The sequence below is a fragment of the Salvia splendens genome, chromosome 1, assembly GCF_004379255.2.
Source record: "Salvia splendens isolate huo1 chromosome 1, SspV2, whole genome shotgun sequence".
NCBI classification, from domain to species: domain Eukaryota; kingdom Viridiplantae; phylum Streptophyta; class Magnoliopsida; order Lamiales; family Lamiaceae; genus Salvia; species Salvia splendens.
The window spans coordinates 46,076,249-46,092,465 of NC_056032.1; the positions used below are offsets into that span (position 1 = coordinate 46,076,249).

Below are 16,217 nucleotides of genomic sequence, written 5' to 3' on the forward strand. Positions count from 1 at the left end.
CTGTTACCACATTTGAGAAGGAGAAAGAAATCAGAATTTAAATAAAGGAGCAAATCTCGGCCATAACTCCAACATACATATCTCCTCATGATCCCACGTTCCTATATCATAAGATCTTTCTGCACTATTTCATTCAGTTTCAAATCGATGGAAGCATTGACAGAGAGGGCAGAGAGTAGGGATGTCAATCAGGCCAACTCGTTCGGGTTGTCGGGCCATTCGGTTACGGGCTATTCGGGTTATGATTTTTTCGGGTTATAAAAGTTCGACCCTAACCCTAACCCTTCGAGTTTCGGGCTAACCCACCGGGTTATTCGGGCCAATGAGTATTTTTAATTCTTTTAATATTTTCAAAAAAATAATACGTATTTTAAATTTTCTTTATTTATATACATATTTTTAATTAATCATTCAACAATGAAATACGTATTTTTAATTTTCTTCAATATTTTTAAAAAAGATTAAGTTATTTAAATTTAAATAACTTATTCATTACATAATTATTTACAAAATATCTATCAATAGTATGTTTATGTTTATGTATTTAAAACATAAATCAACACTTTGTTTCAAAATTCAAACATAAATCAATTCGTAGAAATTTAAATAAAATTTTCTTAACGTTAGAGGTGCATCGTAGATGTAACAAAAATATTTTGAATTGTTAAAGAGTGAATTATCAAGATGCTAGCTAATTGGAGTAACTCTAAGTTTTCTTGAATTATGATTTGTCAAATTTAATTTATTCCAGCTGTAAATAAGTCAAATAATAATTTATCTTTATTTTAAGAATCATTAAAGTACGCATAATTTAATGACGAAGCGGCGTCAAAACACTTTGCACTATTATATTGGAAATATACTAAAAGAAAGCTTTTATATACGAGTATTTATGAATCCATGAACCACATAGTGATTTTTTTCGTGATCTTATATAGTCGGTTGACGTATTTGGATTTTGCATGGTTTTAGAGGGTTGTCTTGGATGATTTTGATTATATTTCTATATTTTGGTATGTTTACATCTTTGTTGAGAAATGATAGAAAATTGATTAGAAAATGTGCACAAAATATGTGGATGTGCAGCAGCCTTGTTTGAGTCAATGTTTCTCGTGATTTTGAAGTCTGATAAACCTCTAATACATATCATTCTCTTCGTCTTCGAAAGAGCTTCGCGTGGATATATTGCACGCCTCAATCGGAGCTTTGTAGAGAAAGTTATGGCCGTTACAAAAACTGCTCGCTGTGTAGAAGCCTTCAACCCGACGGGCCGACCCGTAACCCGAACGGGTCAGCCCGCCTAACCCGACAACCCGAACGGGTCAGCCCGAATGGCCCGATTTTAAATTCGGGCTGCGAAATCACAACCCTAACCCTGTATTTTTATCGGGTTATTCGGGCCGGCCCGTGGGTTCGGGTTACATTGACATCCCTAGCAGAGAGTAAAAGCAATCAAAGATAGATTTTTTTCACCACACAAGTAGACGATGGTGCTGCCTGTGCATGTCTGGCAGCGGCGATGAAAACATCTCCGAACAGCAGTTAAGCGGCGCCAGAGTTTCGCGACGATGATGACGGGGGTGCGACTCGGGCAGCGCTGAAATTTCGTTGAGAAGAGAGGGAACGCAGCAGCGAGATCGATGGAGAGAGAGAGAGAAAGAGTGTTTTGGGCCATATTGCTTTGGGCCTAGGAAAAATTTTTAAGTTTGGGCCACCTCCTTTAAATTAATTTTGGGCCAAGGAATAACATAAAGGAGGATGGAATCAGAGGAAGGATTTTCTCCACGGACAAAATTGAAGTAGAGGTAAGGAATTCAAATTCAGAAAATTAAACGAACAAGGTGGGCTTTCGAACTAAAGTTTTACTGTGAGCTTTTCGAACTAAACTTTTACTGTGGGCTTTCGAACTAAAGTGTTTTCAAGAGCTTTCGTTTTAATATATCGGTTTGAGCATCATGTTATGTGTCATTGATTTATTATATTTATTCCAATGATGAGGCAATATATGTGATCAAAGTAAAAGTGTTGTTGCGCATGTTATGTGGTGCTATGTGTTGATTTCCTCTTTTCTTCCCCGCTTCTTTAACCCCCTAGTCGCGATCAACCGTGTTTTCTATCCTTAGAAAATGCGGAAGTGACAAATACATTCATAAATAATGTAAGTGAAGTGATGAGACAGTTGCATGACTGTAAACAGTGACGGACACAGAAATATTTTATGGCAGGGGCTGTACAATAAATTTTTTTTAGTTAACATACACTTCTTTCGTCTTTTAAAAGTAGAAATTTTTATGGCGGCACGAGTTTTAAAATGAAACTGGTATAGTTAGAAAGAAAAATTGATAAACTAGTTGAAATAGTATTAGTTATAGTGAACTCTACATCATTAGTAGTATAATTAGTGATGCAAAGATTTTTAAAATTTTAAAATAACTAATGAATCAAAATGATAAACATTTGAACCTACTGTATTTATAAGAGTAGTAAAAACATGTTTAGTACATTTTTAAATTACAATGCAACAATTAAACATTTTTAATACACTAAAAAGTACTAATAGAAGTAGAACATGTGATATAGGCATAGCCTATAGGTAGGGGACTTGATATTTGCCAATTTTACTATTCTTATTAATTTAATTAGTCTTGTTATCTCATCTCATCTTCTTCCTCAAGGAGCAACAATAGCCATTTTTTTTTAAAATTCCTTGTGTAATTTCAACTTTCAGCCCTCCTTCTTGTTCAATCATTTACATTTTAGACTTCAAATACATTAGTTTGGTGAGGGCTAAAGACATTTTTCAAAAATTTCAAAATTGTTTGAAATACAAAAGATTAAAAAAAAAGTAATTTGGGGAGGGCTTAAGCCCTTCCTTCCTTGGCTGTGTGTCCGCCACTGACTGTAAAACTAAAGTGTACAATTCATAAGGGCATCCACAACCCCGTCCAAAATCCAGGCTCCAAGTCCCTTCCACATCATCATTTCTCCTCATTTTATGCGCCAGACCACAATTCCCACAACCCCACAACAAGCCCCATCCAGGCCACAAACATTAATTTGCAGTATTCGTAACTTTAAATTATTTTACTCTTAAAATTGAAAATGTTAACAATTATATTTCGGAAAATTCATTTTTCATTCGGATCCAGACCGGATGACAAGTCCGGCCCGGCCCCATTTTTTTTGAAGCGTTGCATAGGCCCAAAATACAATAATCAATTGATCATTATACAAAGACCATAACCCGAAGTCAACTTTATCACAGCTCTGCATTTTCTATATATACAATACAAACAACTCATCTCTATATATAGACACACATATATATAACTTAATTATATTACTATTATATAAAAAATAAAATAATGGAAAGTGTATTGCTAGTCTCAAACGGTATCCGGTGCTCGAGCCTTCCGGCCAGCTACGTCCGGCCCGAGCCCGAAAGGCCCAAACTTTCAGAAGTTGCAGACTTTTTCAATGCTCCCATCGTTGATTTGGGCTCTGCCGATCTCTCTCTCATGGCCCGACAAATCTCTCATGCTTGTCACCACTATGGCTTTTTTCAGGTAGTTTTTTCTTCATAATAACCATATTATTGCTTTCTTCATCATTCTAGATTTAGAGTTTTTTGTATGTATGGTAGGATTTGAACCCGAAAATAATACTCTCCTCGTCCCGTTTACGATGTTTTTACTTGGTGGGTGGCATGGGAGTTTGCGAAGAGTGAAAAAATAGTTGAATGTATAAAATATTGTTGATATGACAGACTGAAAAAGGAAAGTTGGTACTGGATTTTAGGAGTTGTGGTTTAGTGTGTTTGATTATAGAGAGAGAAGTAGTTGAATGCATGTGATATTATTTGTTGGGACAAACAATAATAAATAAAAGTGGGACATTTATTTTATGATTTGAAATGTAGGTGATAAACCATGGTGTGGCAATAGAGAGCATGGATAAAATGTTGGATGTGACAAGAGAGTTCTTCAATTTGCCTGTGGAAGAGAAAATGAAATTGTACTCAAATGATCACACAAAAACCACAAGATTGAGCACTAGTTCTAATCTTCATAAAGAGAAGATTCATAATTGGAGGGATTATCTTAGGCTCCATTGCCACCCTTTAGACAAATTTGTCCATGAATGGCCAACAAACCCTACATCTTTCAAGTAACTCTCTCTCTCTCTCCATCTCTCTATATGAGTGTGTGTATGATAAATATGCTTGATAAGACACTTGCAATGATCTTTTTATGATAAAATGAGAATAGTTTTGTAGAATTAGGGTTTTTCGTTCGTCAAAAAGAAGAATGCGTCACTCTAACTAAATGCTATATATATCCCTTCCGTTTACTATAAATACAAAAGATCATATGGAACGAACGAAAAAATAATTGAAATATTGTTAATAGAGAAAGAGTAGTCCATCTTATTAAAAAAAGAAAGTAATTAATTTTTATAGATTATACAAATTAAAATGAAAATGAGATTATTAGACAGAGGAGATAAGTATATATATAAAAATGGAATTACTTACGTAAATATGAAGTTCATTTATATGAGAATATGATTCTCGATATGTCATCCATGAGATATGTTTGTAAATTCAATATTCAATAAATTGAAGAAGCAAGTTGTTAATAAAATTAATGGACCATGTTCCTTTTCGAGAAAGTAGAAGTATTCTCACGTGGAATGCTAGAATTGCCTTTGCTATGTTCAATGAATATATTATATAATTACCCTCAAATTAAAAACAGAGATATGATGACATGATGTACACATAAATTTATCCCTTAAAACTCTTATAATGCCTTTAATATCTTATTCTCATTATATCAAATTATTTACTAAATAACAATATTCTTACATGAAATATTAGCCTATATTTTACTTATCCAAACACTTACCTAAGTATTTATTAAAATTGGTAAAATATTAAAAGAGTTAAGTGGAATTGATGGAATATACAAATATTTTTTTTGTAAACGAAATTCTCTTTAAATGTATGTAAATTTATATATTGTGTGACTAGTTTGAAAAATACGACTTAGAGAAACATAACTAATTCATGCGTCCTATTTAAATAGGCCTAAGAGCATATTCCATTTGTTATGAAACCAATAATTTATACCATTAAAAAAGGAAAATTAATCATTTTTGTCGAGAGAGATGAAGTCCATTCAAAAAAAGCAAAAGAGATAAAATTGGTCTATAGTAATTTGATTTAGGAAAAAAGATTTTAAAAATAAAATTCAAGAAGAAAAACGCTATTTATATTAAAAATTTAAACCTTTTGGAATAATTGATAAAAGTATTTTGTTTTATGACGTTTTATACATGACGTCATTCACTGACGCCAGCTAAGTAGGAATATTCTCTTACTGACAGACACGTCATTCAAGTTTATGTGTAAAAACGCGTTTTGGCTTATGACGAGTACAACTATAAAAATATTGGACCACTCAACGATTTATTGTTCTTTATTGAGTGGTCGTTGCCCATATTTTATTAATAGTGCATTGGTATAGGTATTTTATTCGTGATAGACATTTGAAATTAATTAATAAAAAAAGTAAAAGGTTGAACTTAGTATTGCTTGTGTGGATCTTGATCAGCACCTTCTAGATTACGGCTGCTATTTTTTTTATTTTTATAGTCGATTTGTAAACACTAATTAATTAACTAATAGTAATAAATTAATACTATTATATACTCCTTTAATTTTTCTGCAATAGTTTAGGAAATCTCAAACTTTTTAAATTAAATTACTTCGGACTTTAAAATATGGAGTAATTTGCTTCATTGGATATATATGTACATAATTATCTTTGTATTTATAATTAATAAAAATTCATGGTTCCATCCTAAAACAATAGGAGTGGCATATGACATTTATATACTACTTTCTCCGTCCCATTTTAAGATTCACGGTTTACCACTTTTGGATGTCCCACTTTAGGAGTTCCGGTTGGAATATTCCATAAATGGTAATAGGCCCCACATTTCACTAATTTTTTTCGACTCACATCTTATTATAAAATTAATATATAAAAGTAGGACCCACATTTCACTATCTTTTTTCACCAACTTTCCTTTATATTTCTTAATACCCGTGCCGAACTCAGATGGACTCCTAAAATGGGACGGATGGAGTACTAGTTTCAGTTTTCTCTTGACACTGATGTGAGAGAGTTATATGTTACATTAGGAGTCCCATTGACTTATCTGCACTCGTTTTTAAAAAATGATAATATATCGTTAAAGTGGAGAAATACTAAAGTAAATGAGAGAATAATGTAGGATAAGCTCTCATATATATTGTTGGATCAGTTAATAAGAGTCATATTTCACTTTTACTATATGGAGAGTAGTCCCCACATTTCATCAACTTATTCCACTCACATTGTATTATAGAGTGAACTAATAAATGGTACCTGATCTTTCACTTTCGCACATAAATGGTACATGATCTTTATTTTATATCATTTTTGGTACCCTAAGACAAAAATAATCATAGGTACCAAATATGTGATTTTTTTGTTATGGAGGATATTTTTGGAAATTTCAATTAAATAGAACCAAATATGTGATTTTTTCTTCCTTCCTTTCTTATTTTTTTTCGTTAGTTTATTCTTCTTTCTTTTTTCTTCATTTTCTTCTTTATTTTTAGTATTTTATCTCCGTTTCTTCTTTCTTTTTCTCCTTAGTTTATGTTTCCTCTTTTTTCTTTTCTCCTCTTTTTCTTTTTTCTTTTTAGTGTTTTATACATACATCTAATTGCATTCATAATATAAATCAATAACAAAACACCTAATTAAATTAATTATTTAAAGTAATTAAATCAATTGAATATATTTAATTAAATTATTTATACTCATTTTAGGGTTGAAACACCTAACTAAAAATATTCAACTCTTCTTTATCATTATGAATATAATTCACAATTTTAAATTTTGATTAAGACTATATTGATTAGTTATTAATTTAATATAAAATAATAATTAATATTTATTAATTACTACTAGTTTTTACTATTATAACAATAATAATATTATAATAATTAAATATAATTAGAACTATAATTATGAGTAAGTATATTTAAATGATATTAAAAAATAAATTAATTATTAATTTATAACATCAAAATAATAATATTAATATTGATTAATAATAATAGTATAAAAAGTGAGGAGAATGAGAGAAGATATTATAATATCACTTTTGGTTCTAGTTTTGTCAATGTCCAAAATACACTTTATGACACAAATGAAAAAATGAATTTATTTAGAGGGTATTTTAGGGTAAAAATTGCATCAGGTAACAAAAATGTGATTTATAGGTACAAAAATCGATATAAAATAAAGATTTACCATTTATGTGCGAAAGTGAAAGATCAGGTACCTCTAACTAATTCAATTCATTTTTTTATATTTTTTAAAATCTATGTTTAAATCAAATGGGACTCCTTATGGAAGGGAGGGTGTATATGTTAGTATTGCCTCGAAGTTTGAATTAATGTGCTGAATTTTGATTCATTGAATAAAGAGAAGTGACCAAATTTGATTCTTTTAGAACTCTCCTTTCCTTTTTATACTAACAAATGAACTTTTTTTCAACAAAAAGGGCTTGACTTTAACAGTGAGAGAGCGACGTAACACTAGAAAAAGATAAGGAATATCTGAAGATTCATGTTTCAATTTGTAAGCATAATTATGTTTTAAAAGACTATATGCACGACTAATTATTTTTGTGTAGTTGGATAATAGGAGATTTTTTAGTTTAAAATACAAATTAATCTCAATATACATAAATTTAATAAATCTCTAAAAGTTATAGTTTTATTAAGACAAACCAGAAAAAACAAAACACGCTCTTCTACGTCTGTATGCATACAAAGCATGAGGATTATGGCCGAGATGTAATCACCCACTAATTTTGCTTTTTTTGTTTATATTCTTAATATAAAAAATAATTTGAATATTTTCTTGCTTGCTACTACTATATCGATGATTCATAGAATTTGAATAGATTTCATTCCGATTTTTAATTATGTGTTTTGATTTTAATTGTTTAATGAAATTACTAATTATTATTTTATTCATAAATATTAATCTAAATATATAGCAAGAAAAAAAATAAATATAAATAAAATTAAATGTTTAAGATATACTCCACTTATTCAATGATTTTGTCTTGAATCAGTTTGGCCCAATAATTTTACATCTAATAGTATTTGATTCCTTCTTCATTCTTATTCACAACACATTAAAAAAGGTTCAAACTATTGAAAATTAACTGAAACTATCTTGATGTTTATCCTAACATCTAATAATATTATGAAAAAAAGAATGAGAGTAATTATTTTTGTATACATAGGGAAATAGTGAGCAATTATAGCAAGGAAGTAAGACAATTGGGCTTGAGACTACAAGAAGTAATTTCTCAGAGTTTGGGCCTTGAAAAAGGCTGTATAAATAGTAGCTTGGGCGAAGCGGTCCAGCACATGGCAATAAACTATTACCCACCGTGTCCGGAGCCCGAACTCACGTTCGGGCTCCCGGCTCATACCGATCCCAACACTCTCACAATCCTTCTTCAAGACACGCAGGTTTCGGGCCTTCAAATGCTCAACGATGGACAATGGTTGTCTGTCAAGCCCGTTCCGAATGCTTTCGTTGTTAACATCGGCGACCAACTTCAGGTTCGAACCATCTATTTTACTATCTTTCACTTTATTTTCTCTATAGTTAATTCATAAAGCAACACTTCATAAAAAATTGTGAGACTTAAAAAAGTATTTTCAACATAAGATTATTTTTTAGCGTCATCATTTGTTTTAGACATGTCTGAAGATGTCATTTAGCTCACATTTAGCATTAATTGTTTTATGCATTTTGTTCAATTTTATTACTCCCCCGTCCCCAAAGAATATGCACTTTGGGATGGACACGAGTTTTAATGTAAAATTGGTAAAGCAAGAAAGAAGTAGAGAGAAAAAGTAATTAAAGTATTGTTAGTGGAGAATGAGTCCCACCTCATTAGTGAGAAAAGACTCTCTAAAATTAGAAAGTGCATATTATTGTAAGACGAACTAAAAAGGAAAGAGTACATATTCTTATGGAATGGAGGGAGTATCTTACAATAGTTATTGATATCATTAATTTGACAATTGCATTAAAATCAGAGCTTGATTTTTTAATTTATTATTTTATTTAAAATTATCTATCTTTGATTTTGAGTGATTGTAAACTAACGACTTCAATGGAGTAACATTCGAGGTAGTAGAATCAAAAAAATATATAAAATTCAAACGTATTACAATCAAAATATAAATAGACAAAATAAATAAACCGAGCTTTGATTTCACGGGTTAGATAATTAATAATAGTATGTGTGCTGGCTTGGTGAAGTGGTTAATATCCAAAATCAAAATCTTCTTATTTAAGTCCACTATAACTTCACCTTTAAAGGATTATTATTGTGTTTATTTATCCATTTAAAAATAAGCCCAGCATCGTTGTATAGTCTCAAAGCCCAATAATAGTGTGCGCTTACAAATTGGACGCCCATACTTTTATTCTTACTTTAATTTCTACTAATCTATTTTAAATTAAGCTCTAAAAGTATAAAATTATTTACGTGTTTTGATTTGATTATCAAAAGTGGAGTATAAATTGTGATTTGAATGCAGGCGTTGAGCAACTCAAAATACAAAAGCACGTGGCACAGAGCGGTAGTGAACTCGGAGAGAGCAAGAATTTCAATAGCGACATTCTTGTGCCCGAGTAACCGGGCTGTGATCAAAGCTCCGTCACAGCTGATTGAGGACCAATCACAGCCCATTTACAGAGACTTACACTTATGCTGAATATTTTGATAAATTCTGGAGTAGAAACCTTGACCAAGGCCATTGCTTGGATCTTTTCAAGAATATCGGCTAGACAATTATTATGTCCTAAAATCTATATTTAAGCTAGACAACTATTATCATAAATGTAAGTCTACTACCCTTATTTCAATAATGTTTCTTGGAACAAATCCTCCCAAGGTAAGCTTATGTGAAAATGTCACTATGAATATGTATGGACAATAAATAGTGTGTATGGGGTTGGTATAGTGGTGGCGTGGTAATTTCTGACGTCTGTTACGCGATCTTTAAATTTAAATTCACTTACCCCGTAAAAAGGCATGGGAATTAAGAATTCTTTATTTTATTGAGCATAGGGGAATACAAACTCATATAGGCAGCAAAACATCTTGCCATAGCTCTTCCATCATCTTTTGGAGGGTATTCTAGTAATTTCAACTGCACACCCTTCACCAAAAGGGATAAAAATCACACACTGAAAAACTCAACTCAACTCAACCACACCCCCAAAGTAAACTTGTCACCACACTTATATCATCACTATGATTTTTTTTTTCTGATTTACTTAAGCAACTCCATAATCCAAGAATTGTAAGCACAAGAAGCCTTGTGGAAGTGGTTGAAGCCAGCAGCTTTGGCCAAGTGGTGAAATTCCTTTTCTGTCCTTTCCTTGCCACCTGGGTTGTGGGCCAGCATGATGACGTCAATGTGGACAACATTCTTGGTGGCAAGGCCAGTGTCTGGTGCCTCTGGCAAAACACACTCAGCCAAAATTACCTTCCCATTTTGTGGCAATGCATCATAGCAATTCTTCAAGAATTTCACACAGTGCTCATCACTCCAGTCATGGCAGATCCACTGTAAAAAATTTTTTTAAAAAAGGGCCAAATATGAGTTATTTTTAGTACTACGTTTTTAATACTAATAGAAGAACGTTCAAATTACAAAAGCCAAGGCAAAAAACATCATCCTACAAGTTGTACAAATTCTCACCATACTCGTTATTTTGGGTATTTGCATGTAAGTTGTTAAATTTTCGTCAAATTCTTATTTTGCTTACCAGACACTATTGATTTGTTCATATTTTGCTATCAGTCAAGATTACTACCATGCATTGTTTCATTGTCTAAAATGTGATGCTACTTTGATTGGCGCCACGTAAGAAATTCATCGAGAACAAATCAATAATAGTTAGGAATTTATATGTAAATTTCGATTTTCATTAGAAGGTGGTGTTTTGGTAATTGAAGGTTTACCTTCATGAAGATGGCATCCCCTTTAGGCACACTCACAAACATGTCCCCACCCACATGCTCCACACCTACACAAACACAACACACATATATTTCGATTTGGAAATCCACAATCTAAAATAATTAATAGAAACTCAAAATAAAACACACACCTGGATAAGATGGGGCATCTTCAATAACATGGGGCAAATCAAAATTAATGCCCTTAATAGAAGGATATTTGGAAAGAATCATGTCCAGGGTGGCTCCAGTTCCTCCACCAACATCAACCACAGTCTTCACCCCATCAAACCCATTGTAAGTTTCTAGAATCTTCTTCATTGTGATGGTGGAGTGGTTGGACATGCCTTGGTTGAAGATCTTGTTGAATCTTGGATCTGTACCATGGTACTCGAACGCAGTCATCCCGTACGCTTTGTTGAAGGGAATCCCTCCGTCAAGAACTGCATCTTTTAGGTGGTACCTTTTCTCACACAAAACACAATCTTACTATAAGACCGTGGCCGTAGTCAATTGTTTCAACATGAGATGTGTGCGGAATATTATACTATGAGTAATAGTTTTATAAGTGTAATGAATTAGTGAAATGTATGATCTATTAAGTAAACTTAATATAGTAAAAATGAAACAAAATATTATACTGAACATTTTGAAATGACAAAATAGTAGTGGTATTAAGAAACTATTAAGATTCTTAATGACGGATATAGAGAATACTATTAAGATTCTATTCCTCATTAAGAATCTAGAGGCATGTCAATTTTTTGAGTCAAAATTTAGTGGTCCGACTATATCATCGAGTGTTATGTATAGTTAATTATAATTGTAAAAATAATTTTTATTTTATTTACCAGTTCTTGTAATTATAAAAAATTGTGCTCACCAACCCCATGAATATATGCAACATTTAAAGAAATAAAAATAATAAACAAATGTGGGACACACCAATTGAAAACGACTAATTGTTCACCTAATTGTGATAAGATGTCTAAATAATTCATTTTAACTTATAGCTCAAAATATTACTACTACTAATAATTATGACACGTTTGGTGGCCATGTAGTAGGTCAAGATAATAGAATCAGATTTTTGCACACTATTTTTTGATAGAGAACGAAAACAGCCTAGGAGAGTGGGTCCCATGTGGAGCTTATACTATAAGTTTAGTCAATTAATTGCTTTGCTTAAGATTATCATAACCTAATCATATACTACTATTTAAATCCATATATACCAATCAGATAGATATATACTTAATCAATTAATCAATTAGGGATGGCTAATCGGTCGATTCAGTTAATAATTGTACAAAATTATCAGTCCGCCAACTAAATTATCTAACACGTGACTTCAAGGTTACTAGACAAACACTCTAACCACTAAACCAACTCTTTTGATTAGGAAACTAATACTTATATTTATTTATATACTATAATTCATTCTTTTCTCAGTTATTTACTATAATCGATAATTGACTTCGCACTGAAATTCTGATATCAATAGTCTCGATTTTTCAATTATCAATTAATCAATCAATAATCGTCAAATCGATAAATCACCCTGATGTAGACCGAGAGCTCGTTCCAAAAGACTAGCATGTTAGGAGATAGAACAACTTTAATCTATATATCCCACGTCAGTTATTGTTCTCACCACCGATAGGGGAAATCAGTAGATAACACAACCCTATACCTAAATTGCACAATTATGCACTGACATAATAAAATGAAAAATGATCATAGGGCCCATATTTCAATAAAATATACTAGCATTATTCTCCACCTCATAATATTAGATCAAATTTCAAAATCTACATTTATTAAAAAAAAAACTCACCAACTCTCCATAAGCACTTTATCTTGATTCATGAGCGCCAGCGGCGCCATGGAAACTCCGTCGTCGTTCTTGGTGAGGAACTTGCACACCGGCGCGAGGCCGTAGCGCCGCCCCACCGCTCCGTTCTCGAGCGTCTCCAGGCGGCACTCGAGGACGGCGTAGCTCGCGAGGAGCCGGAGGATCCGGTCGAGCATCACCGGCGCGGCGGCGTTGGCGCCGCCGCCGGGGAGTTGCGCGGCGAGGTCGGCCGGGTTGACGAAGGCGCCGGCCCCGGCCCTCTTGATGAGCTCGAGGAGGTCGAGCTCGATCGCGGCCTTCAGCACCATCGGCAGGACCGAGGCGCTGGCCAGCTGCATGGCGAAGAGGAAGTTCTCTTCCTCTTCGCCATGTGGATTTTTGGCTGTGGTTGAATTTGTAGCCATTTTTGGGTTTTGATTTAGTTTTCTTGAATTTTTGTTGATGATTTTGGAGTGAGAGTGGTGAGAAAAAGTAGGGTATATATGGAATTCGGAGTTTACCTAACTTTTGTAGTGGTTTGAGATATAGAGTGGTTGGAAAAGTATGGCTCCCACCACTACCTTTCATCAATTTCCTTTTACCAAATTTCCCTTTTCTTCTAGTTGCTTGGGATATCAATTTGGAAGTTCAACTCTTTCCTTTAAAAAAGGCTTATTGTTGAAAAAATTAGTAAAATAAAAAATTGGGTTAAATTTTGGTCTCTCACAAATATTTAGAATCGGTTTCAAAAATTGTGAAATTTTAATTTGTTCACATATTTGTATAAGTTTTTGTGGAATTTTATTTTTGTTACCATTAAAAAGTTATTGAGTTATTGAGTTCACATATTGGTGTTCGGTGATGATATTTTTTTCCGACATATAATATTTGTAAGGGGATTAAAACTCGATGATTTATTCTGCTGATTCTTAAAGTTGCAGATTGAATATAATTTGATTAAACATTAGTATGATTTTGATGACAATTTGCTCAATTTATAATGATGATATATTCAAATGATTCTTAAAATGGATGTATTCAATTTATAATGATGATTTATTCAATCAATATATAATTATACTCTAGTATGATATTTATGATATTTTTTTTCAATTTATAAATATTACTCCTTGATCTATGCTCCATTTGCTTCCAGTGCACTTTTCAATAGATAGATTGGGCGTTTGAGAGGAATAATATACGAGTGAAATTTGAATTTTATTTTTATAATAATAAATTTATTATAAAATGAATTAATACGCTTACTTAAAAAAATAGAATAAGACTTGCAGTCTTGCACTGAGAGCGGAGAAAAATAATAAAATAAGACTTAGATTACCTCGAATAATAATATTCTACTTTTTTTTTATTATAAGACAAACTTTTTGATCTACTACATCGAACCTCCACATTTTCTCTTTGCACGTGTATAAAGAGATTGACACGTGTCAGTCGCAAAAAGTGCATGAGATAAAATGAGATAAGTTTTTTATACATGGAGATAAAGTAATTTGTTATTGCGTGATTTTCAAGGAAAATAATACTCATGTCCTTGCATTAAGTTGATTCTATTACATCAAATATCAATATATAACCACACGTAAAATTGAAATGGACCTACCACCTATAATACTATAGCACATAATGTTATTTTCGCACTCAATTATATTAATAATTTCGATAAATCAACCACATTAATAATAATAAAAAGATAAACTACCAAAAATATCATGAAATATGTAAAATTCTCGTCAAGTCCACAATTTTGAAATTAATCCGTGTTTATATTATTTTTTTAACTAAACGATATTGTTTATTGTATGAATTAAGTATAAATAAATAACATTGTTTAATTCATTGCAATCTCCATATATGACTTTTTGACTAATACTGTATAAAATTTTATGCTTATATTTATTACTATCATCTAAAAGTTTAGCAATTTACATATATAATAAACTCGAATTTTATTTATAAAAGAACGATAATATGGTAATATATAAAAAATAATTAAAATGCATATGGATTATGGATGTTATTTTTGTATCGACGTTCATCCTATTTAATGCCTTGCGCTGACTCTTCCCATCGAAGAATTAGTCAATTCAAATTGGAAAATACAAAAGCGAACCAAATAAATTAAAGTCATTTAATTTGTTACGTAGGAGTACATAATTTCCGGTTAATTGAAAGGGTGAAATAAAAAAAATCCATCACATATATATATATATATATATATCATGATTTTTTGGCAAAAAATTAAATCCAACCCATACATTTGTTCCTATCAAAAACTATTTGTAAGACTATGTATCGGCAAATCATCACATAAATCGTGATCAAATTCATATTTGGATTGATTTAATTTAAACGTGAAAAGTGAATATACGAAAAAATTGTTTTACTTGATCTTGTTTGGCAAAGGTATAACATCGAGTATAGTTTTTTCATCATTTTTATTTTATTTATTTACATGTGTAGTATTTTTTTCGATAAAGTAAATTAACTAATTAATGGATAAAATATTAATATAAGATAAATTATAATAATTTATGTGACTTTTTAGTGTAGTTAATTGTCAGCAAATACAACTACTTTATACGTTAAGGCATATGTTTTCACACTATCATAATAACAAAGCTTTTGTCTTTAATAGTGTAGATTAGGATTTATGAATTATAATTGAAGAAAAAAATTTAATAAATTAATGAGATTAACGTTATATTGACCATTTATCTGTATTGATCAATTAATGTATTTTGAAGAATATTCTTGGGCCAAAAACGACGACTTACCAACTACCACCTAACAAAAGGGTGACTTTGATCAAACTTTTTTTTGGAATGATTCTTTAAATTTCAATATTGGAATTAAAAAATACATATAAGGTTTTCCAGATTTAATATACTCCGTATTTTTTATAAATCTAATATTCAATTTTTTACGTGATTAAAATATGTTTCGACTTTTGAGCTATAGTAGTGACAAGTTGTACTTAGTTCACTCTACATCGCAAATCTACTTAAAATATTACTCCAATTGCATAGTGAGATTTAAATTATTATATTAATAAGTTTCGATTTGTTGTTTGAAACATTGTTCAACAATCCAAAAAATAAATACTCTCTCCATCTCATAATAATTGTAACTCTTTTCCATTTCGGTCTGTCCCACAATAATTATCACACTTCATTTTATCATAAATGATAAGTAGGTCTCACATTCCACTAGTCTCACATTCCACTAACTCACTTCATTCACA

At 31.5% G+C, this 16,217-nt stretch overlaps 1 protein-coding gene and 1 pseudogene across 1 annotated transcript; one reads left to right on the top strand and one right to left on the bottom strand.

Annotated features, from left to right (window-relative positions):
- Positions 1-3,306: 3,306 nt before the first annotated feature.
- On the top strand, positions 3,307-10,038 carry LOC121755998 (annotated as a pseudogene).
- Positions 10,039-10,195: 157 nt separating this feature from the next.
- LOC121755989 (caffeic acid 3-O-methyltransferase 2-like) lies at positions 10,196-13,444 on the bottom strand. The gene is made up of 4 exons (XM_042151448.1): positions 12,959-13,444; positions 11,274-11,584; positions 11,125-11,189; positions 10,196-10,726 (listed from the first exon to the last, which is right to left on the bottom strand). Exons 1-4 carry the CDS (start codon positions 13,378-13,380, stop codon positions 10,430-10,432), a joined length of 1,095 nt encoding a protein of 364 aa, XP_042007382.1. The 5' UTR covers positions 13,381-13,444; the 3' UTR covers positions 10,196-10,429.
- Between the last annotated feature and the right edge of the window lie 2,773 nt (positions 13,445-16,217).

Coding starts and splice junctions, on each gene's coding strand:
- LOC121755989 (XM_042151448.1), bottom strand. CDS start 13,380: ATGGCTACAAATTCAACCACAGCCAAAAATCCACATGGCGAAGAGGAA. Junction 11,190..11,273: donor AGATGCCCCATCTTATCCAG/GTGTGTGTTTTA, acceptor GTGTTTGTGTAG/GTGTGGAGCATGTGGGTGGG. Junction 10,727..11,124: donor GGGATGCCATCTTCATGAAG/GTAAACCTTCAA, acceptor AATTTTTTACAG/TGGATCTGCCATGACTGGAG.